The sequence below is a fragment of the Somniosus microcephalus genome, chromosome 9 (genome assembly GCF_052327205.1).
Source record: "Somniosus microcephalus isolate GS21.2 chromosome 9, FLI_Smic_1.0, whole genome shotgun sequence".
In the NCBI taxonomy this organism is placed as follows: Eukaryota; Metazoa; Chordata; class Chondrichthyes; order Squaliformes; family Somniosidae; genus Somniosus; species Somniosus microcephalus.
The window spans coordinates 72,338,019-72,362,456 of record NC_140995.1 but is presented as its reverse complement, the minus strand read 5'-3'; the positions used below and the strand labels follow the sequence as shown (position 1 = coordinate 72,362,456).

Below are 24,438 nucleotides of genomic sequence, written 5' to 3'. Positions count from 1 at the left end.
TTAGATCATCGGGAGGCGGACTCATCCACCAAGTTTACTCACTGGCTTAAGTGTTTCGAAAAATTCCTGACCGCCTCCGCAGCAATCAAATCGGACAAGGACAAACTGGATGTCCTGACCTCCAAAGTGAACCACCGAGTGTACTCGGTCATCCAAGACGCGACCTCGTACGCGGACGCTATCAAGCTCCTCAAGGACCAGTACACGCGCCCAGTGAACGAAGTGTACGCCAGGCACCTTCTGGGGAGTCGTAAACAACAACCTGGGGAATCGACCGTGGAATACCTTCAGGCACTGTCTGTGCTTGGCCGGGCCTGTGGTTGTAAGGATGTAAAGGCCGCCGTGTACACAGAGGAACTTATCCGGGACGCTTTTGTAGCGGGCCACAGATCCAATTACACCCGACAGCGACTGTTGGAGCAGAGTGACCTCGACCTCCACAAGGCCTCTGAACTCGCACTATCATTGGATGCAGCCTACCGGGGCATGGATGCCTACTCCTCTGCACCGTGGACGCCGCGGGGAATGACAGCCTGGGACACGGTAGGACCGCCTCATAGCGCCGTGCCACCCCAGCCACGGCCCAACTACCGCAGCAGTGTCCCAAGGCCAGACAGCAGTGCCCCAAGGCCAGTAATGCTACTTCTGTGGCCAGGCAAAACACCCCAGAGCGCGCTGCCCGGCGAAAAACGCGACCTGCTCGGGCTGCGGGAAAGAAGGGACACTACGCTAACGTCTGCAGGGCCAAAGCCACCCCGAACCCCAGCAGCGCCGCGTGTGGGCCATGCGGGCCGCCATCTTGGGCCTCCCCGGCCATGTGCGAACCACCGGTACAGCAGCCATTTTGAACGCCTCCAGCCACATGGGGATCATGGACGCCGCCATCTTGTACGACAGCCGGAACGCAGCAGGCCCCCAACACCGCCTCATCTGATACCCGCAGCGACACACCGACCCCTACGCTGGCATCCGTTACACTGGACCAAGCGAGACCGCACCAGCTGGCCAGTTCCACAATGGACATTAAGGTAAATGGCCACGATACAATCTGCCTTTTTGACTCTGGGAGCACGGAGAGCTTCATCCACCCCGACACGGTGCGGCGTTGCTCTCTCCCAGTCCTGCCTGCGCACCAGCGGATTTCTATGGCCTCCGAGTCCCAGTCGGCGGACATCGGCGGCTACTGCGTAGTGACACTCGTAGTAGACGGGACCGTGTACGATCATTTTAAACTTCTGGTCCTGCCCGACCTCTGCGCTGCCGTCCTGCTGGGGTTAGATTTTCAGTGCCACCTTAAAAGTGTTACGATGGCGTACGGTGGACCCCTACCCCCACTCACAGTCCGCAGCCAGCAGCTCCCAAATTGCCCGCCGCGCACCAGGTGCAACCTCTCCACACTCAGAGTCACCCCCCCCCCCACTGTTTGCTAACCTCACCCCCGACTGTAAGCCCATCGCCACAAAGAGCAGGCGATACAGTGCCGGGGACAGGGTTTTCATTAAAACCGAAGTGGAGCGGCTCCTGAAGGAAGGGATTATTGAGGGCAGCACCAGCCCCTGGCGAGCCCAGGTTGTGGTCGTTAAGACCGGCGAGAAGCAGCGCCTGGTCATCGACTACAGCCAGACAATAAATCGCTACACCCTGCTGGACGCCTACCCACTCCCCCGCATAGCTGATATGGTCAACCAGATCGCGCAGTACCGCGTCTTCTCGACCATTGACCTGAAATCAGCGTACCACCAGCTCCCTATCCGCCCTGAGGACCACCAGTATACTGCCTTTGAGGCAAACGGCCGCCTCTACCACTTCCTTAGGATTCCCTTTGGCGTCACCAACGGGGTCTCCGTCTTCCAAAGGGAGATGGACCGGATGGTAGATCAAAATGCGTTGCAGGCCACTTTCCCATATCTGGACAATGTGACCATCTGCGGCCGTGACTTGCAGGACCATGACGCAAACCTCGAAAAATTCCTCCGCACCGCCCAACTCCTGAACCTGACATATAACAAGGAGAAGTGCATATTCCGCACAAACCGCCTCGCCATCCTTGGCTGTGTTGTGGAACACGGAGTCATCGGCCCCGACCGGATGCGTCCCCTTATGGAACTCCCACTGCCCCAAGGCCCTGAAGAGGTGCCTAGGGTTTTTCTCCTATTATGCCCAGTGGGTCCCCTACTATGCGGACAAGGCCCATCCGCTGATCAAGTCCACCTCTTTTCCCTTGACGGCAGAGGCCCGCTTAGCCTTCCACCGTATCAAGGAAGACATTGCCAAAGCCACCATGCACGCAGTGGACGAATCCATCCCCTTCCAGGTGGAAAGCGACGCGTCCGACTTTGCCCTGGCCGCTACCCTCAATCAGGCGGGGAGACCCGTGGCCTTCTTTTCCCGAACCCTCCAAGGCCCAGAGACCAGACACTCCGCTGTTGAGAAGGAGGCCCAGGCGATTGTGGAGGCTGTGCGTCATTGGAGGCACTACCTGGCCGGAAAACGATTTACCCTGCTCACTGACCAACGTTCAGTTGCTTTCATGTTTAACAACAAGCAGAGGGGCAAAATCAAAAATGACAAGATCTTGAGGTGGAGAATCGAACTTTCCACCTACAATTACGAGATCTTGTACCGGCCCGGGGAGCTCAATGAACCCCCGGATGCGCTATCGCGTGGCACCTGCGCCAGCGCGCAGATCGATAGACTGCGGGCCCTCCACAATGACCTCTGCCACCCGGGGGTCACCAGGTTCTTCCACTTCATCAAGGCCCGCAACCTGCCTTACTCCATTGAGGAGGTCAGGACCATGACCAGGAACTGCCAAGTCTGCGCTGAGTGCAAACCGCACTTTTATAGACCAGACAGGGCCCACCTGATAAAAGCCACTCGCCCCTTCGAGCGCCTGAGCGTTGATTTTAAAGGGCCTCTCCCCTCCTCCGACCGCAATGTGTACTTCCTCAATATTATTGATGAGTACTCCCGTTTCCCGTTCGCCATCCCCTGCCCGGACATGACCAGTGCCACGGTCATTAAATGTCTGAACGACCTCTTCACCCTGTTCGGTTCCCCCAGCTATATCCATAGCGACCGGGGCTCATCGTTTATGAGCGACGAACTCCGTCAGTACCTGCTAACTAGGGGTATTGCCACAAGCAGGACCACCAGTTACAACCCCCGGGGGAACGGATAGGTGGCCTTAAAGTCTAGGGGCCTTCCAACCTCCCGCTGGCAGGATGTGCTCCCCGATGCGCTCCACTCTATTCGGTCACTGCTCTTCACTGCCACTAACGCCACCCCTCATGAGAAAATGTTTGTCTTCCCAAGGAAGTCTACATCGGGGACATCGCTACCGCCATGGCTGACGTCCCCAGGGCCGGTCCTACTGAGAAGGCACGTGAGGACCCATAAAACGGACCCCCTGGTCGAGAGGGTCGACCTCCTCCACGCCACCCCCAGTATGCTTACATTGCATACCCGGACGGGCGGGAGGACACAGTCTCCATAAGAGACCTTGCACCCTCGGGGGCCGCAGTAACCCACTACTCACTACCACCCCCCCCCCACGATCCGATATCCAGCCCCAGCAGACGGCAGGCCTGGGCCCCGCGACCCGCTCGACATCTACGAGGACGACACGCCTGTGCCACAGCCCACGCAGGACTCGACGCCGGAAGCTGCACTACCCCTGCCGTCGCCACGCCGATCACAGCAGCAGACAAGACCTCCGGAGAGACTCCAATACACTAACTTTTAATACACTTCACCCCGCCGGACTCAATTTTAAACAAGGGGTGAATGTGGTAAACCACTGTTTGTATTCCACTATGTACATGCCTGGACATGCCTCGGCTGACTCCTCCCACAAGTCCTAGTATAAAAGTGACTGCTCCCCAGCCCTTTGTATTTCTGGACCGGTCGACCACTCGAGGCAGACCTTCATTCTTTTGTTAATAAAAGCCTTTAGTTACTCTCTTAACTCTCAGTCTTTTATGAGTAATTGATAGCGCATCAGGCTGATAAGTGGCAGGTAACATTCGCGCCACAGAAGTGCCGGGCAATGACTATCTCCAACAAGCGAGAGTCTAACCACCTCCCCTTGACATTCAACGGCATTACCATCAACGAATCCCCCACTATCAACATCCTGGGGGGTCACCATTAACCAGAAACTTAACTGGACCAGCCACATAAATACTGTGGCAACAAGAGCAGGTCAGAGGCTAGGTATTCTGCAGCGAGTGTCCCACCTCCTGACTCCCCAAAGCCTTTCTACCATCTACAAGGCACAAGTAAGGAGTGTGATGGAATACTCTCCACTTGCCTGGATGAGTGCAGCTGCAACAACACTCAAGAAGCTAAGAAGCTCGACACCATCCAGGACAAAGCAGCCCACTTGATTGGCACCCCATCCACCACCTTAAACATTCACTCCCTCCACCACCGACATATCCTGGCTGCATTGTGTACCATCTACAAGATGCACTGCAACAACTCGTCAAGGCTTCTTCGGCAGCACCTCCCAAACCCGCGACCTCTTCCACCTAGAAGGACAAGGGCAGCAGGCGCATGGGAACACCACCACCTCCAAGTTCCCCCCAAGTCCAAAGATGTGCGGGTTAGGTTGATTGGCCATGATAAATTGACCCTTAGTGTTAGGGGGATTAAATACGTGGGGTTACGGGGATAGGGTGGGATATGTGCTGGTATAGGGGTTACGGGGATCGGGTGGGATATGTGTCGGTGCAGGCTCGATGGGCCGAAATGGCCTCTATCTGCACTGTGGGGTTTCTGTGATTCTGTTCTGTGAAGTCACACACCATCCTGACTTAGAAGTATATTGCCGATCCTTCATCGTCGCTGGGTCAAAATCCTGGAACTCCCTCCCTAACAGCACTGTGGGAGTACCATCACCACACGGACTGCAGAGGTTCAAGGCGGCAGCTCACCACCACCACCTCAAGGGCAATTAGGGATGGACAATAAATGCTGGCATTGCCAGCGACACCATGATCCCATAAACAAATAAAAAAAAATTAATATTTCTAGTTTGACTTAGCTGTCTTATGGCTCCCTTGCTCCCGTTTACTGTGACTGGAATTTGCCCACAGTCTCCTTTGTGAAAACTGCAGTGAAGAATCTATTCATTATAAATCGGCCAAATTCTGATCACCCTTTATCCTTTAGTTGCCCTTCCTCCTGCTAATGACGTAGTTACAAAACTTTGCTAGATCTCTTGTGCTGCCTTTGAGATTTGTGTCTCTATTTCTCTCACTTTTTCTAACACTTTCCTTAGTTCCTCAAGTTGCCTTTTTGTTTGTTTCCTAGTTTCTTTTGAAGTACAGTCCCCACCGCTTAGAGTGGGCGCGTTGGGTGTTAACGCAAATTGCCCACTATAAGTGGTGGACAATAAAACCGCAAAGTGTCAAATAAAGTCAGTGGCCAGCTTCCAGCTCCACCTTGTTCACGTAGGAGTCATCAACATCCGAAGGAGGAGAGGGACTCAGCACTTTGAGAAGACAAATGAATTCCTACAGCTTGAACGATGGCCAGTAAATAAATGTAATGCCCTCACTCAGCCACTGTTTCACTACGCTCCTCCATAAAAACACTGCACACCAATGAGGCACTCAGCTCCTCAAATGAACAGTTAACAGCACAAACTGAAAGATGTTTAATAAACACTGCCTGAAATCAGCAGAGCTTTTAAAACAGTAAGTAGAGAGGATTAAGTAACAAAGGCACTTTAACAAGCTTACTGAACTGCTCAAAATAATCGGCGCACCTAATGTTATAAACGCCTTTGTAATTGGCTCCTATGGTTATGGAAAATGGTTAGTGCCATTTGCCTCATTTTTTTATTCATTCATGGGGTGTGGGCATCGCTGGCAAGACCAGCATTAACTGCCCATCCCTAATTGCCCGAGAAGGTGGTGGTGAGCCGCCTTCTTGAACTGCTGCAGTCCGTGTGGTGAAGGTTTTTCCTCGGGATTTGATACAACTGAGTTGCTAGGCTATTTCAGAGGACAGTTAAGAGTCAACCTGGGGTCTGGAGTCACCGACCGATCAGCCAGACCGAGTAAGGACGGCAGATTTCCTTCCCTAAAAGGACATTAGTGAACCAGATGGGTTTTAACAACAATCGGTAGTTTCATGGTCACCATTACTGATACTAGCTTCTTATTCCAGATTTATTTAATTAACTGAATTTAAATTCCCCAGCTGCCGTGGTGGGATTTGAACTCATGTCCCTGGATCACTAGTCCAGTAACATAACCACTAATAAGAACATAAGAAATAGGAGCAGGAGTAGGCCATTTTGGACCCCTCGAGCCTGCCCCACCATTCAATAAGATCGTGGCTGATCTGATCTTGGCCTCAACGCCACTTTCCTGCCCGCTACGTTAAAGGCACTATATAAATGCAAGTTGCTATTGTTGTGACGTGCAGGCTGATAAGAACTCCTAAAATAATCACTGAACCTTCATGAATTTAAATAACTATCTGGTCAATTCAAAAAGCTGTCAATCAGGTACATATCTCAACAAATAGCAAAGCATGCTTATATTTGAATTGAGTGGCTTGGCTCCTCCCTCAAGCACACTGCCCAGCTAACAGCTGAACCAACAGCACAACAATATATCGAGTTAAAGTGGGACACATTTCAATGAGTGAAACTGTTTTACTCCATAAGTACTGGGATAGAATTAAAGAAGTCAATACTATGCTAAATAATGATCAAAAACACTTAATTTTTGGCACAGCTAGGTTTGGAGGAGTGGGCCCTAGCGGGAAAAACTTGAGCTGAACATAGGAACAGGAGGAGGCCATTCAGCCCATCGTGCCTGTTCCACCATTCAATTAGATCAGGGCTAATCTGTATCTTAATTCCAGTTCTGACGAAAGGTCATCAACCTGAAACATTAACTCTGTTTCTCTCTTCACAGATGCTGCCTGACCTGCTGAGTATCTCCAGCATTTTCTGTTTTTATTTCTTAATTCCTGCTTTGGTTCCATATCCCGTAATACCCTTGCCTTACAAAAATCTATCAATCTCAAGTGTTGAAATTTTCAATTGATCCCCAGCCTCAACAGCTTTTTTGGGGGGGGATGGAGAGAGTTGCAGATTTCCACAACTCGTTGTGTGAAGAAGTATTGACGATTTTTATGAAGAGAAACATAAATTTAACAAAACTGAAGATTTTATCGCTTTGTACAGAATCTCAATAACTGCATGTCTGTTATTTATCAGAATATTAAAATGTTTGTTGGTGGCAATGGCTTATACTAATGAAGTGGCAGATCGCCTGTGACACCAGTGTTACATTCAGCACACTTTACCCAATGCAAGTAATCCAACTCAATCTGGCTCAATCATAAACCGATCAACACTGACCACTGGCACAGCTAGCAGCTAGACGATCCTCCTCATGAAGCAAAACAGCCAGGGGGGAGATGAGGAGAACTTGTTTTACGCAGTGAGTTGTCATGATCTGGAATGTATTGTCTGAAAGGGTGGTGGAATCAGATTCAATAACAACTTTCAAAAAGAGAATTGGATAAAAATGGGGAAAAAATTTTACAGGGCTACAGGGAAAGCACAGGGGTGGAATAACTGGAGAGCTCTTTCAAAGAGCGGGCACAGACACAATGGGTCGAATGGCCTCCTTCTGTGCTGTGTGATTCCAAGTGTTTTCTATCTGGGCAGTTTAAGGAGGCAGAGAAAAGGGTCACTCACCTCGTCGATCCACTTAGTGTAACGTGCCAGTAACTGCAGAGTCAGCTTCCAGAAGCGGTGAGCCAGTGGGGGGAGGTAGATGCGATCAGCCCAGCATTTCACAAGGCTCTGCCACAGAACGTGGGTTACCAGAAGCCTGAACTCACTGCCATCTACATCAAACAGATTGAGCGTTAGCCGTGTCTAGCCACCCACATCTGAGCGGGATTTATTATGTTTACAAGTGGCTGATTCCATTGGCTCTTACTTTTAGAACATTTCTATTGGTAGAAAGTTCCTACCTGCCACTTCCTTCAAACCTTCAGACATAGACGCCTCCAAATTTCCAGCAATTTCCTTGAACCTGTCAAAGGATTGGGTAAAATACAAATGGTCAGGTTCTCTCTTTTACTGTTGAATATTTGTTTTATCCTGTGTATGGACTAGCTGAACAAAAATAAGGGCAGGTGAAAAAAATATACATATATTTAGTAATTTGGTTCAGCGGCTCCTCTCTTTTACTGGTAGAGTTTCTCTGCTCTTCATTCTAAACTTGTTGCTATTCTACGTGCTTCCTGATGGTAGCCAGTTTTCTCTCTTGATTTGTAGTTTCCCTCTCAACTGATTTGTTGCTATTTTATGAACATGAAGGTTAACCCATTAAAAGTGTGACACCCAAAGTTATAGGAACATAAGAACAGGAGGAGGCCATTCAGCCCCTTGAGCCTGTTGCGCTATTCAATGAGATCAGGGCTGAGCTGTATCTAACTTCATTTACCCCTCTTGGTTCCATAACCCTTAATGCCCTTGCTGACAAAAATCTATCAATCTCAGTTTTGAAATTTTCAATTGACCCCCAGCCTCAACAGATTTTTTGGGGGGGGGGGGAGGGGGGGGAGAAGAGTTCCAGATTTCCTCTACCCTTTCTGTGAAGAAGTGCTTCCTGACATCACCCCTGAACTGCCTGGCTCTAATTTGAAGGTTCTGCCCCTTTGTTCTGGACTCGCCCACCAGAGGAAATAGTTTCTCTCTCTACCCAATCAAATCCTTTAATCATCTTAAACACCTCAATTAGATCAGCATTTAATCTTCCATACTTGAGCAAATACAAGCCTAGTCTATGCAACCTGTCCTTGTAATTTAGCCCTTTTAGCCCCGGTATCATTCTGGTGAATCTGGGCTGCATCCACTCCAAGGCCAATATATCCTTCCTGAGGTGCGGGGCCCAGAACTGAATGCAGTACTCCAGCATTTTGTAGCATATTAAATCTATCAAATACATAGGTACAACTGACTAATATTTTGAATATCAGCTAGGTACCTAATTCAAAGTTAAAATTATCTAAAAATGCAATAATTTTAGCACTAACTTCCCACTTCGCTGTGCTACTTAACATTGCTTAATTCAAATTATTGGATAATTAAATCTTTTAAGCACAGAAGAATGACTTCAAATGATTAGTAGACTATACAATGCACAGGCTGGACTGAAGATAGTTCACTAATGCAGACTTACCTGATCTGGTAATAAACAGGCAGGCTCCATTTGCCGTTGAAACACTTGTACGCTGAATGTGATCGCAGTCTCTTTACACTTGCTTGGGATGCACATTGCCACTCAAATTTTCTGATAAATTCCATAGTAATTGTGTATTTCTGGAATGTCCAACATGCAGAATGGTTAGAAAAAAGGTCTTGGAGAACAACAATAACTTGCATTTATGCAGCGCCTTTACATCTCAAGGCGCCTCACAGGAGCATTATCAGCCAAAATTTGACACCGAGCCACATAACAAGATATCAGGATAGGAAAAGAGGTAGGTTTTAAGATGCGTCTTAAAAGGAGAAAGAGGTGGAGAGGTTTAGGGAGGGAATTCCTGAGACTTGTGTCCTAGGCAGCTGAAGGCACGGCCGCCAATGGTGGAGCGATTAATATCGGAGATGCGCAAGAGGTGAGAATTGGAGGAGCGCAGAGATCTCGGAAGGTTGTAGGACTGGAGGAGGTTACAGAGATAGAGAGAGGCATCAATGCCAAGTCATTCCCACACCAGAGATCACGCTTATCTCTGCAATCGTACCCCCCACCAAAGTAGGGAAGCTGTCAGTTGATCATGATAACTGCAAGGGGAAAGGGGGGGGGGGTGTGGGAGGAAAGGGGGAAAGGCAGAGTAAAAGAACTAGGAAGGTAGTGCAGGAGTCCCCTGGGTCCATCTCCCTCTCCAACAGATTTTCCGTTTTGGATACTGCTGGGGGAGATGGTTTCTCAGGGGAATGCAGCAAGAGTCAATCCGTGGCACTACGAGTGGCTCAGCTGCATAGGAGGGGACGACGAAGAGTGGGAGAGCAATAGTGATAGGGGATTCTATCGTAAGGGGAACAGATCGACGTTTCTGTGGCCGCAGACGTGACTCCAGGATGGTATGTTGCCTCCCTGGTGCCAGGGTCAAGGATGTCACTGAACGGCTGCAGGGCATTCTGAAGGGGGAGGGCGAACAATCAGAGGTCGTGGTTCACATTGGTACCAATGACATAGGTAGAGAGAGGGATGAGGTCCTGCAACAAGAATTTAGGGAGCAGATTAAAAAGCAGGACCTCAAAGGTTGTAATCTCTGGATTACTCCCGGTGCCACGTGCTAGTGAATATAGAAATAGGAGGATAGAGCAGATGAATGCGTGGCTAAAGAGTTGGTGCAGGAGGGAGGGCTTTAATTTCCTGGATCACTGGGTCTGCTTCTGGGGAAGGTGGGACCTGTACAAATCGGATGGGTTGCACCAAAACCGGAACGGGACCAACATGCTTGCGGGGAGGTTTGCTAGTACTGTTGGGGGGTTTAAACTAACTTGGCAGGGGGATGGGATACGGAGTGGAGCTATAGTAGAGGGTGATGCACAGCCAAATATAGAGGAAAAAACAAGTCAGCCTGGAAGGCAGAGCAAATATGTAATGGCACTGGGGAATATGGCAAGGCTGGATGGCATTTATTTTAATGCAAGGAGTCTTGCGAGTAAGGCAGATGAATTGAAGGTGTTGATGAACACATGGGAGTATGATATTGTTGCTATCACAGAGACATGGTTGAGGGAGGGGCAGGACTAGCAGCTCAATATTCCGGGGTATAGAATCTTCAGGCGAGACAGAGGGGGGTATAAAAGAGGGTGTCGCAATATTAAATCCCGGAACGGAGGGATGATATCTTAGCAGGTTCTTCTAATGAGGCCATATGGGTAGAACGTAAAAACAAAAAGGGCACAAGATCTTTGCTGGGAGTGTACTATAGGCCCCCAAACAAACAGTCAGGGGGAGATAGAGGAACAGATAAGTAGGCAAATCTCAGAGAAGTGTAGAAATAATAGTAGGGGATTTCAACTTCCCCAATATTAACTGGGATAGTCAGAGTGTGAAAGGCTTAGAGGGTGTGGAATTCTTAAAGTGCATCCAGGAGAGCTTTTTGAGCCAGCATGTAGAAAGTCCTACAAGAGAGGGGGCGGTACTGGACCTAATTCTAGGGAATGTAGCCGAGCAAGTGGTAGAAGTGTCAGTCGGAGAGCATTTTGGTGACAGTAACCATAATTCAGTGAGATTTAAGGTAGTCGTGGAAAAGAACAAAGATGGACCGGAAATAAAGGTTCTAAATTGAGGGAAGGCCGATTTTAATATGATGGCAGGATCTGGCCAAAGTGGACTGGGATCAGCTACTTGTAGGAAAATTCACATCAGAGCAGTGGGAGTCTTTCAGAAAGGAAATAGAGAGAGTACATCACCAACATGTTCCCGTAAAGGTCAAGGGTGGGACCAACAAGCCCAGGGAACCCTGGATGTCAAGGGATATACAAGAATGGATTAGGAAAAAAAGGGAGGCTTTTGGTAGATACAAAGGACTAAAAACAGTGGAAGCCTAGAGAAGTATAGAAAGTGCAGGGAAGTACTTAAAAAAATAAATTAGGAGAGCAAAGAGGGGGCATGAGAAAACACTGGCGGGCAAAATAAAGGAAAATCCCAAGGTGTTTTATAAGTATATTAAGGGCAAGAGGATAACCAGGGAAAGAGTAGGGCCCATTAGGGGCCAAAGTGGCAATGTGTGTAGCGCCAGAAGATGTGGGTGAGGTTTTAAATGAATATTTTGCATCTGTGGTCACTATGGAGAAGGACAATGTAGGCATAGAAATCAGGCAGGGGGATTGTGATATACTTGAACAAATTAGTATCGAGAGGGAGGAGGTACTAGCGGTTTTAGCGGGCTTAAAATTGGATAAATCCCCTGGTCCAGACGAGATGTATCCCAGGCAGCTGTGTGAGGCAAGTGAGGAGATTGCAGGGGCTCTGACACTAATTTTCAAAACCTCTCTGGCCGCAGGGGCGGTGCCAGAATACTGGAGGACAGCTAACGTAGTACCATTATTCAAGAAGGGTAGTAGGGATAAACCAGGGAATTACAGGCCAGTGAGCCTAACATCAGAGGTAGGGAAATTATAGGAAAAAATTCAGAGGGGCAAGGATTAATCAAGGATATTCAGCATGGCTTTGTCAGGGGGAGATCATGTCTAACCAATTTGATTAAATTTTGAGAGGGGGTGACTAGGTGCGTTGATGAGGGTAGTGCAGTTGATGTAGTCTACATGGGCTTCAGTAAGGCTTTTGACAAAGTCCCGCATGGCAGACTAGTCAAGAAGGTAAGAGCCCATGGGATCCTGGGCAATTTGGCACATTGGATCCAAAATTGGCTTAGTGGCAGGAGGCAGAGGGTGATGGTCGAAGGTTGTTTTCGTGACTGGAAGCCTGTGTCCAGTGGTGTACGGCAAGGGCGGCAGGGGGCCAAGGGCGGCAGGGGGCCAAGGGCGGCAGGGGGCCAAGGGCGGCAGGGGGCCAAGGGCGGCAGGGGCCAAGGGCGGCAGGGGGCCAAGGGCGGCAGGGGGCCAAGGGCGGCAGGGGCCAAGGGCGGCAGGGGGCAAGGGCGGCAGGGGGCAAGGGCGGCAGGGGGCAAGGGCGGCAGGGGGCAAGGGCGGGAGGGAGGGGGCAAGGGCGGGAGGGAGGGGGCAAGGGAGGGAGGGAGGGGGCAAGGGAGGGAGGGAGGGGGCAAGGGAGGGAGGGGGCAAGGGAGGGAGGGAGGGAAGAAGGGGGCAAGGGAGGGAGGGAGGGAAGAAGGGGGCAAGGGAGGGAGGGAGGGAAGAAGGGGGCAAGGGAGGGAAGAAGGGGGCAAGGGCGGGAGGGAGGGAAGAAGGGGGCAAGGGAGGGAGGGAGGGAAGAAGGGGGCAAGGGAGGGAGGGAGGGGGCAAGGGAGGGAGGGAGGGAAGAAGGGGGCAAGGGAGGGAGGGAGGGAAGAAGGGGGCAAGGGAGGGAGGGAAGAAGGGGGCAAGGGAGGGAAGAAGGGGGCAAGGGAGGGAGGGAGGGAAGAAGGGGGCAAGGGAGGGAGGGAAGAAGGGGGCAAGGGAGGGAGGGAAGAAGGGGCAAGGGAGGGAGGGAGGGAGGGAAGAAGGGGGCAAGGGAGGGAGGGAGGGAAGAAGGGGGCAAGGGAGGGAAGAAGGGGGCAAGGGAGGGAGGGAAGAAGGGGCAAGGGAGGGAGGGAGAGAGGGAAGAAGGGGCAAGGGAGGGAGGGAGGGAAGAAGGGGGCAAGGGAGGGAGGGAGGGAAGAAGGGGGCAAGGGATGGAGGGAGGGAAGGGGGCAAGGGATGGAGGGAGGGAAGAAGGGGGCCCAAGGGGGGGGGGGGGAAGGGGGCCCAAGGGAGGAAGGGGGAGCGGGAAGGGAGAAAGGGGGGTAAGGAGGAGGGGGAAGGGCTACGTCCCAAAGTGCTTTATAGCAAATGAAGTACTTTGAAGTGTCGTCACTGTTGAAATGTTGGGAAGGTCTCAAGTCTCAGCTTGTCAGATAACCGGTACAAGAAGCTCCTGAGTGCAATGGTGAGCGCCACAACTCACAATAAAGTGTGCCAGCACATTGTAAGCATCCTCCTGACTACAGCATGTACACACGCCATTCTTCAGTGTGCAGGGATTGTAGATTGTGGTCCTTGTGACCTTACGGACCACCACCCACACATACAGCTGTCTGACTGCAATCCCTCCAGCACTCAATGGCATAACGAGCTTATCCATATTCATCTCGCGACAAGTGGCAACTGAATCCAATCAGGCACTTATAAAAATGCAAGTATTTCTCTTATCAAAATACAAACACTTGCACATAGTTGGTTACCTCATGGAATATGTCTGGATTTCCTGGGTTAAATAACGACGGTAATTTTTCCTCTAAACCTCGTACCATTTCTGGCCAGACGGAATTCACTGTAAAATCATAACCTGGAATCACTTCCGTTTTATTGCTAGAACACAGAATAGAGAGAGTCAGGCAACAGAAAGTGCAGTCACTTACTATAATAGACGTGCACACAATGATCCCATATGGTGTGGAAACTGTGAAACCACAAGTCATATTTTCACACTTCAGGATTGTTTTCCCCTTGTGTGCAGTTAAAAGCACGAGTACCACAATTGTTGCGAATACAGCCCTGATTTACTCCAAATGCGCTGGCAGTTTTAACTGTGCACAGCTGGCTCCTTGGACATTGTGTTAGAAGTGGAGAATGTGGGGGCGAGGGTCACCACAAAAGCTGCAAGCTGAATGGTTGTCGAGGTGAATGATGAACCCAGTAATCAGGAGCAGTTGTGTGACAAATGATAAGCATGCAGATCCGAATGAGTACCTGCGGGAGAGTGTCCCAATTGTAAGGATGAAAATTTGCGATATATAGGTTGTTAGAACCCTGTAAGTGGTCACATAACCACCAGTTTCAAACTTCACAGGATTAACGTATAATTTCATGACATCTTAACTGTAAGATTCGCAAAATTTTCATTAAATAATCACGTAGGAAAATAGGGTTAATAAAACAGCTTTATTGACCAAAAGAAGCTTTTACAGAGAAACCTTTGATAAAAGGGCACACAAAATGGCCACCAGACCTCGTGACCAGCTTCTGGGACCATTTGAATTTCTGTTACTGCAAGCCAGACAGGCTTGTGGATTGAGGACATTAAAAGCCCGCGAAAACCAGTTTCGGGAAGCCGAAACTCATGGAACTGAACATACATATTGATTAGATTACAAGTACAGGACAGATTTGGGTGGCAGGATGAGACCCATCAAGAAATGGGCGGACAATTGAACGAACACTTAAGCCCATTACACTGTACAAAGAGAAGCCGTTTAACAGCCATCCAGGGCAATCTACAGACCGATCAATATACAAACCAAGTTACGGTAACAAAGCAAAGACATTATCGGCCCAGGAAGGCCAGTTCAGCTATCACCGACTCCCGTTATGAAGACAAAACACCCCTGCAGAGAGTTCTGCCCGCCAAAATTATTACAAAGACAGGACTATGATTTGGCGGGAGATAAGCATGTTCCAAAAGGTATAACTGTGGATTAAGTAAAGTCCATCAGTGAGTTCTCCATCGGTACGCTTCGGGACAGACTCCATCGGAACTAAGCAGCACTTCGGTTCGGAACGTGGTCGGTGTTCGGCCAGGCAAGGCCCGGCCACGACGAGAAGACGACGAGAAGAGTTCGGCTTGGAAGCCAGCTCGGCCAGGCAAGGCCCGGCCACGACGGGAAGACGACGAGGGAGGCCCGGGTACTTTTGTCGGGAGATCATCGACGACCCAGGCCGGAGAAGAAGACCCTCAGGGCCCAGGTACTCCAATCAGAAGGACAATTCTGACTGTATAAAGAGTCATTGGGAGATCATCGACGACCCAGGGCCCGGTACTCCAGTTCGTCAACATCACATCGGCGCGCGCTCATCGCAGGAGAACCAAGAGGAAAACAAGCTGCGCCAGAAGCTTCCAAACCCACGTGACGACGGAAAGCTGTGTCGAAAGGCTGCAAAGCCTTTTTCGCAATTCTTAAAGTGGTGAGCATGATCCCGAGTCCCTCAAATCGAAACTTAGTTAGGTCTAGGGGAGGGGGTTAAGGGTAATTGTAATGTGTTACCCCTTTTACGATGTGCCGTGTGTTCCCCATTTCTATAGAGTTAAGTTTATAGATGTGTGCATGCTTGTAGTTGCTTTAATCTGTGCATATGACATGTATTTTATAATGCTGCAAACTGTTCAATAAAGGCATCCATTTCGTGCTATTCGACCTGGTCTATTGAGTTTTTCTGCACTACAGCTCCCTGCACCTAAGTCCAAGGTCTAGGACCGTAGGGGCGAGTGGGTCGAACCACTCACGGGTAATTATTGCAAGAAGCCTGGCAGGAGACCAGAGCAAGCAAGAGAAACCCCCTACAGAGATGGCGACCGCGGCAGGACCTTGGCAGCAGGAATGTAGTGTGTTAGATCAAGGTCTGAATAAACGAAATGTGATGGATGAGAGAATAGCGGATTATGTTTTTGGGAATGTAAACCTTACAAAACAGTGGATATCCGACCTATTAAGAGATAGGCGCCCGCTGGACGCAGCCATCAAGTGGACAGAAAGCAAAGAGCACAAAAGATCTGTAGAAAAAGCGGTCTGGCTGATGTGCTACAAGAAGCAAGTCCAGCTTTTGGACCAAGTCGTTGTAGCACAGACGGCCCAGATCAAAGAGTTACTAGCAGAAGTAGAGGAAAAGGTTGCGGGAGGAAAGAGACTGATTGCATCGCTCAACGCGCTGAATCAGGAACGCCACTCCGTAACCAATCGCCATGAGACCAAGATAGATTACTTGGAGTGTCTGGTCACTGAGGCCAAGACCAGTGAAGGAAGAATGAGAGACAGGTGTGTCCGCCTAGCTCAGCAGGTAAAGGCACAGGAGGAGAGTATTCTGGGAGCTAGAGCAGCGTACAAGATGGCCATCGAGGATAGGTCTGAGAACGCCAACCATAGCGCTTGCCAAAGGCAGCTAGAGGACCTGAGAACGGCACTAGCGAAGGCAAACGGCTTGGTGTGTCTCATAAACCCACCAGCGAGCCATCTACAGTTAGCCAGGGAATCCAAAAGACCGATTCCGCGAGAGGCAGTTGGGGTACCAACCACCGAGCCCTCGGCACCTCCCAGTTATGAGTCTTGGGTTGCGGGGGAGGAAACGATGGAGTTAGTCGAAGAGATTCCTGAGGTAGAGCAACCCCAGGTAGTAGGGTCGAAGCCGGCACCGATGTGTCCCGCTCGACACCGGAGGCTCGGTCCGGACGAAGCCAATGGCGATGACGGACCCCTCGTGAATCAGGTCGTAATGCCCCACAGCGCACAACAGCTAAGGGCCATGATAAGCCACATCCCAAAACTCTCCGAGTCAGGAGATCCCTCCGTCCATTTTAGGGACGTAGAGCAGACCGCAGCAGTTAATGACTGCGACGGGAGAGAGCAGTCCAGAATGCTGCTGTTCTCACTGGACAGCTCGATCCTCCAGTGTCTCTCTGACGAGAGCGAGGGGGGGCACCGGGAGTATGAGGTTTTACGGGACGAGATCATGGAGGTTATGGGGGAAAATGACGGAAGTCCGTTCCTCCGATTGGATAGGACGGTACAGCTAGAGGGAGAGCCCCCACGGGTTTTCGCCGGAAGGTTGTGGCCAGTGTATCGGCGCAGCTGCCCGGGCAGGCCGGCCCGAGACGGGCTGGACGCTGGTCAAAGGGCTCATTGGCTCCGGTGCCTGGTCACCAATTGCTTGCCACAGGTGAGGGAGCAGGCCAAAACATGGTTTGACCCCAATAAACCCCGCTCCACGGAGGAGATAGTACTTGATCAGCTCACGATAGGTTACAGGAACAGCAGGAGTAAGGAAGTGCCTCCCCCGAAGGGAAAGGTGCATGAGGTGAGGCCTGCAGCTCCTGTTAAAAAGGAATGGCATCAGGAGGGGAATCGCCCTCCCCAAGCCAAGAGTAGTTGTTACGGGTGTGGGAAGGAAGGTCACTGGCGCCGGGACTGTAAAAATCCCTGGAAGGATTTAAAGGGAAAAGCTCCCTCAGCCCCAGCCCAAACGCCCATCCGGGAGAAAGGAGCCGATGTGTCGATCCATCCCGATGCGATCGAGTCAGTTTTAGAGGCAATACGGTCTCTAATGACCTCGCAGGGGGAAGGTGGCAGTCGCCAAAGGCCCTGTTGCTCCCCCAGCCCCAACCGCAGCGCCCCAATGACTAAAGCCCATGCAGCCCGTCTACCTGTGTCCGCTCCGTTATGACGCGTGGAGAAGACCCCTTGTGGAGATGGAGGTAGAGAAGGAAAAGGGTAGTTACCTGTTGGATACGGGGGCGTGATCCACACAGCTAAACCTTTTGCCTCACCTCTGTCTACCCAGGCTCCATTCTCATTAGCGGGTTTCACAGGCAAAGAACAGGCTGGCGCGTTCTCCATCCCGCTCTCCATTCATTTGGGAGCACTCCACACCACATGGACGTGTATCCTGATGAAGTGGAATGAGGGGGGTGGTAAAGGCATCCTCGGGTCTGATTTCTTGGTGGAACACGGGATCCTCGTGGACCTTAGAAATCACTGTCTCTGGGGAGCCGAGAATGGGTTAGGCAAGGTAGTCGTGATCCCAGAGAAGGGAGGAAAGGGGACCCTGTGCACCATGAAGCCGTCAGGAGGTTACGACCTCGAGCTTATGGTCGCGGACGTCCCAACGGACTTGCAAGCGTTTGTGTCGGACAATCTGACCGCGTTTGCCACCCACAAGCACGACTGTGGGAGGGTCACCGGGTTTGAGGTCAGCGTAGACGGGGACCCCATGATCCGACCCCAAAAGCAGTATAACTTCCCCAAGGAAGCAGAACCCGACATGGAGACAGCAATATCTTCATTGGTGCAGCAGGGCGTGTTGAGGCCGATAGCCACTCACGTGAACTCCCCATTATGGCCGGTAAGGAAGCCGGACAATTTATGGAGGGCCACGGTGGACTAGAGTCCTCAACAGTAACATCCCAGCTTGCGCGCCCACGGTAGCAGCAGTTGCCGACCTAATAGGGAGTATTCCAGCATCCGCGACCACTTTCACGGTGCTGGATATCTCGAACGGTTTTTGGTCCATTCCGTTGCGGCGGGAGGATCAGTACAAGTTTGCCTTTACTTTTAAAGGGCAACAGTACACTTGGAACTGCTTGCCACAGGGTTTCCACAACAGCCCCAGCATTTTCCATCAGTGCATGGCAGGAAGTTTAAAGGAATTTAGCCAGCCCAATCAGATAGTGCAGTATGTGGACGACTTGCTCCTGTTCACGGATTCAAGGGAGGAGCACGGCCCACTATTAGCCGAATTATTGGAGCTACTGGAAAGGAAGGGTTTTAAAGTAAACCCAAAGAAAGCACGGATCGGCCAGCAGGAGGTGAAATTCCTGGGTCTGACCATCCGCGCTGGGGAAAGAGCCATAGATAAGGCTAGGCGGGAATCGGTGCAAGATTTGCCGAGTGTGAGGTCCTTTTTGGGACTGACCAGGTACTGCAGAGACTTCATCGAGGACTATGCAGCCACAGCAGCCCCGCTACTCCGACTCTTACACAAGGGAGTCGAGTGGTCTTGGGACGAGGGTTGTCAGGCAGCATTCGAGAAGTTGAAAAGGGACCTGCAGACCGCGCCAGCCCTAGGGGCCATAGATGGAGGGGGGGGGGGGGGGGGGGGAGGAGTTTTTCCTGGAAGTAGCCGCCAGTGGAGACAGCCTGAGTGCCGTGCTGCTCCAGGAGCGACACGGCAAGCTGAGGCCGGTGGTCTACTCCTCCAGGGTGCTTACGGATGTGGAGAGGAGTTTTTCCAATTGCGAACGGCATCTCCTGGCCACGCATTGGGCTGTGAACAGATCAGCGATCTTCACAGGAACCTCTCCCATCACTCTCCTCACCCACCACACACCCACAAAGATGCTTCTGGATGGAAGGATTAAGGATGGGACCGCAAGCAGCGCTCGGATTGCGCGCTGGACCTTCCTCCTTTCCCAGATGGATCTCAAGGTTAAAGGTCTTTGCGAGCCGAAGCTCGCGGCCAACATGGTATATCCCGGAACAGCCCATCGGTGTTCCGTCGAAGAGGTATGGGAGGTCAACATAGGTTTACGGGCCGGGATACACCCCACAGGCCGCGGGATCTACGTAGACGGTTCCAGCACGGTATCTGCTGGCGAACGACTCACAGGGTGTGGAGTTTATGACCCCGCGGCAAACATTGCCCTGGCGATTAGGCTCCCCAGCACTATGAGCGCACAGCAGGCTGAACTGTCCGCGGTGGCGTACGTGGTTACCCACCCCGAGATCTTCCCAACCCCATACACGATTTGCTCGGACAGCATGTTCACATGCAATTAGTGTACAGAATACCTGGCCATTTGGTCTCGTCGCGGATATACCTCCGCGGACGGACGACCTTTAACAGTTAAGCCCTTGCTGGAAAAGATCCTGGCAGCAGTGGGGGAGGAAGGGGAAGTGTTCATCCACAAGGTGAAGGCTCATTCCACCACAGAACCCCGCAGTCAGGGTAACCAGCAGGCGGATGCGCTAGCCAGGGAGGGTGCCCGCAACGGCATTTTCTGGGACCCCTATGGACCCGGACCCATGGCAGCGATCCGAGGCAGGGAGGGGACTCCAGGGAACACAGGGGTGACACCGCCCCTAGACCTAAAGACCGTCCAAACCCTGGATCCTGCCCTGAAAACAGTCCTCAATGCTATTGCTGAGGGCAAGCAGGTAGAGGGTCCGTACAGTACGGCAGCCCTCTCCGTCAAGGAAGGCATGTTGTTCCGGGAGGAACAGTGGGTTGTGCCGCAGCAGCACCGGAGGGAATTCCTTCAACTGGCCCATGAGGGTCCAGGGGCAGGACACCCCGGGCCTGAGGTTACCTGGCAACGGGTAGAGCAGGCGGGATGGTGGCCGGGACTTCGAGACGATGTCCGCGAGTTCTGTACAAGCTGTCTTGCGTGCGCTGCAAACAACCCAGACCCCCAGAAAAGGAAGGTGCCCATGGGGCACATCAGGAGGGTAGAGGGACCATGGCAGTCGATACAGGTCGACGACATATAGCCACCCTGGGCGGTGGGCAGGGGCCCTAAGTACTGCCTTGTCCTGGTGGATGTGTTTACCAAGTGGGTAGAAGCCTTCCTGTGTAGAACAGCTACGGCGCTGGGTACTGCCAAGATCTTGGTCCGGGAAGTGTTCTCACGGTGGGGGCTCCCCCGGTTTGTGGAGTCCGACCGAGGGAGTCATTTCACCGGCCAAGTGATGCAGAACACCCTCATGCTCTTGGGCATTGAAGGGAAGTGGCACGTAGCACACAATCCCCAGTCATCCGGGATTGTTGAACGCATGAACCGAACCCTCAAGGAAAAGCTGAGGAAAGAGGCAATGGGCTCGCCCCAGAAGTGGGCGGAGATCCTGCCTCTAGTCCTCATGGGGATCCGGGCCAGCCAGTCCAAAAGTACGGGGTACTCCCCGCACGAGTTAATGACTGGGAGGATCATGCGAACACCCACCCATGTACTAGCCCCGGTGCTCACTGAGGGCCAGCTCCAAGAGGTGAATCGGGACAAGTTCGTCCAAACCCTTTTGGAGCGCCTGAAACAGGCTTATGAGCAAGCGGCTGGGAACATGGGGAGACAGCATCAGGGCAATCGACTGTTGCTGGAACCCCGTAACAAGAGTGGGAAGTCGGAGACCAGGTCATGGTTAGGAACTATGCCCGAGTAGGGAGTCTAGAACCACTGTACATGGGGCCCTACAGCATTGTAGACAAGGCCAGCCCCATGGTGTACGCAGTGAAGGTGCCCCGACGTACTAAATGGTTTCACATTAACCAGTGTAAACTGTTTAAGCCGGGTGCACAAGGGCCAACAACAGGGGCCAGGTCTGAGGACAGAAATCCTCAGCCTGAGACAGGGTCACAGACCACACAGGCTGGAACTGTAGCCTGCGTGAGGGGAGGAGTCATCCCATCGGAGTGGGAGGTCTCCCCGTTAGTTTGGGATTCGGACGAGGAAGAGCCCGAACAGCTCGACCCCGCCCATGACCCGATCACGGAGGAAGAGGAGTCGGAGGACGAAGGTCTCGCCCCCGACTCGAGCTTAGGGGAGGTAGGGATTGGGGGCGGAGACTCACCACCTGTGGGGACAGGTGGGGTGGAGTCGGATGCCACGGATCCCAGCCCCAGGGGGGCGGAGCCTGAGGGAAGGGAGCCGGAGCCGGCAGCTGTGGTGGGACCACAGGCTGCGACGGTGAAGGTCCCGATCCCCGGTCCGTTAGCCCTGGGAGCCTTGCCCAAGGTGCCCCCTCGTAGGTCGGCTCGGACGCCTCAGCCCAGAAAGTTTTGGTCAGATCCTCCTTACTTCCCCCAACATCGATCCAGGGTAGCCCAGGAAAGACACGATTCCCGTTCAGCAGCGACAGGCTGCGGGGGATCAAAGCCGAAGGTCAGTGCAGCCCCGCCACAGGGAGCGGCACGCTGCAGCCCTCACAGGAATTAGGTAGGCCGCCCGAAGGAGGGCAGCGCTGTACATAAGTTTAGGTATGCTAAGTTTAGGTAATGATAAGTTAAGTAATTTTAATGTTAGTTTAAGGCATGTAAAGTTTAAGATGATGGGGATGTTTTAAAAGGTAGCTTTCGAAGTCTGCCCAGTATGTGTGTTTGTTTGGAAGCGGGGTCAGAGGACCCGAGTGTCCGTTTAATTAAGCCAGCACCTGTCGGGAGCCTGGCTACATCATCTTATCGGTTACAGAAACCAGGAATACAATGGAGAGGATTCTCGTGGTGCTCACGGCGATCGGGTGCGGGCTGGCCTACCGAGGCCGCACCAAGGACGTCGTCGTGTTCGGATGCTCCGGGGACACAGCCCCCATCGCGACGGATGGGACGGGGAAGCGAGAGGTTGAGGAAACCACCACCTACTTCCACCAAGGGAGATGGCCAGGATGGCTGGGGTCGAATTCTACAGAATACTCCAGCAAATCCGGGTTTGCCTACCAAGAGACTTCGTTACTGTGCCCTCGGGTGAGGATCATTGCACCCAGAGTCAGCGTTACCGTGGGAAAGAGGATCTGTTTGGTGTGTAATGGGAACGTACCGCTAAGTAGATGGTGGTGGCTTCGAAAGCTGGGAAAGAATATGAAGAACTCTACAATCGAGTGGGAGCGACTGGGTAACAATACCCATCGGACAATTACGGGGACTCACGGACAATTACGTGTGTGTTGGGACAAGTGGTGGGAACCAGATGAAGGGATATATGTCTGCATGTGGGGTTCGAAGTACGTTTGCCCCAAAGGCATATCCATCTTTTTCCAGAGGCAGTGGCAGGATGAAGGAAAAGGGATGAGGTGGGACGTCAGCACCCGGGCGTGTGGAGTCCCATTCTCCCCGATTCCGGTAAACGCCACTGAACTCATCACCCGCCCACGCAAGCCCCTGCCCACGATTCCGGTAGCACTAGCCCAGAAGGAAGGGTGCCCCACCACCACAAAGGGACCCGGGAACGGTTTAGTATTGGTACCCACCGGTCAGATGCTGTACCAAGGGGTACACTACGCGGTGGCCTCAGTGATTTTAAACCTCACTGAGGTACGATTGCCGGAGTGGTGTCCCAAGGAAACGGAGCAATTGTACCAGGTCCTGTTAACCAGGATGTTCAGACAATTTTGTGAGTTTGACTTTGCCGACATCGACAAAGCCGAATTGTACACCACACCACAGGAAGTTTTGGATCGGGTAGGGAGGCAAAGAAGGGGTACTGTAAATGACATTTTCACTGCTTTTAGTACCGGGACGTCTGTTGTCAACACTCTAGATAACATGGAGCTGCAGACACAGATTAATGGTCTAAAGGCCCAGTTAAGAAACATACTGACAAACGAAAATAAGGTAGTGGGTTCTGAGTTACATGAGGACCAGGCCATGACACTACACTTAAAAGAAATAATCGCTGAGCTGGAGAAACACGCTAGGACGGTAAATGCACTCATTAGGGAGGATCGGAATGCGTCCGATCAGGCTGCACAGAACGAGGCTTGTGTGCTATACGGGGCGTGGTTACTGGGCGAGGGCCGCAGTAATCTGGAGGATTTAAAACAAGGTTTGGTCCCGTCCTGGATCAGCAATAAGCACTTGCAAGCGCTCCGCCCTTTTGAGAATGCATTAAGTCCGTGCCAGCTCAGACTAGCTGCAGAGGCGTACCCAGTCCCAGTGGACTGTGGACGCTCGAATCACACTATCATGGGAATAGTGGTGAGGATGCCGGTGTTGGGTCCCACAGCAAAACCCGCCCCGGTATACAGGGTGGAGAACATTGGAGTCATTCAGGGGGGTGCGCACATTCGTTAGGCAGTGGTCCCGCCTTATGTCATCAGATGGGAGCGTACGATGACAGGCACCGACCTCTCGGGGTGTCGAAGCCGGGGAGCACACATCATCCTGTGTCCCCAGCACTTGAATGCCTTTTTAAAACCACAGTGCGGGTTCAGAGCCGCTAGTGCGAAGCCGGTAAATTACACCATGGAGGCAATGGCCAAAGACCATGTGCCCCCGCAGGTGGCATATATCGGAGGTGGAACATACTGTGTTACCACTGCAGCGCCTCACTACCATCACGGACAGCACGGGTGGTGTCCAGTCAGTGACAGCAGTTTCTGTGTCAAACCCAGGGCTGAAGTTCAAGTGGCACAACAGCGAAATGTCCCCATTCCTGTACCTTCCACTGTTCACCTCACTGTAAAAGAGAATTTCACGGATTTGCAGCGATTCGTTGCGCATTTTGGTTATGTCATTCCCCCTCTCCCCAAACACCT

At 52.0% G+C, this 24,438-nt stretch overlaps 1 protein-coding gene across 1 annotated transcript in view; it reads right to left on the bottom strand.

Annotated features, from left to right (window-relative positions):
* Positions 1–24,438, bottom strand: part of cog2 (component of oligomeric golgi complex 2) — a 93,664-nt gene that overhangs the window by 28,833 nt on the left and 40,393 nt on the right. Inside the window, 4 exon segments of the mRNA XM_085998184.1 lie at positions 7,727–7,878; positions 8,008–8,069; positions 9,222–9,361; positions 13,897–14,023. Of these exon segments, the coding sequence (XP_085854310.1) occupies positions 7,727–7,878; positions 8,008–8,069; positions 9,222–9,361; positions 13,897–14,023 (481 nt within the window).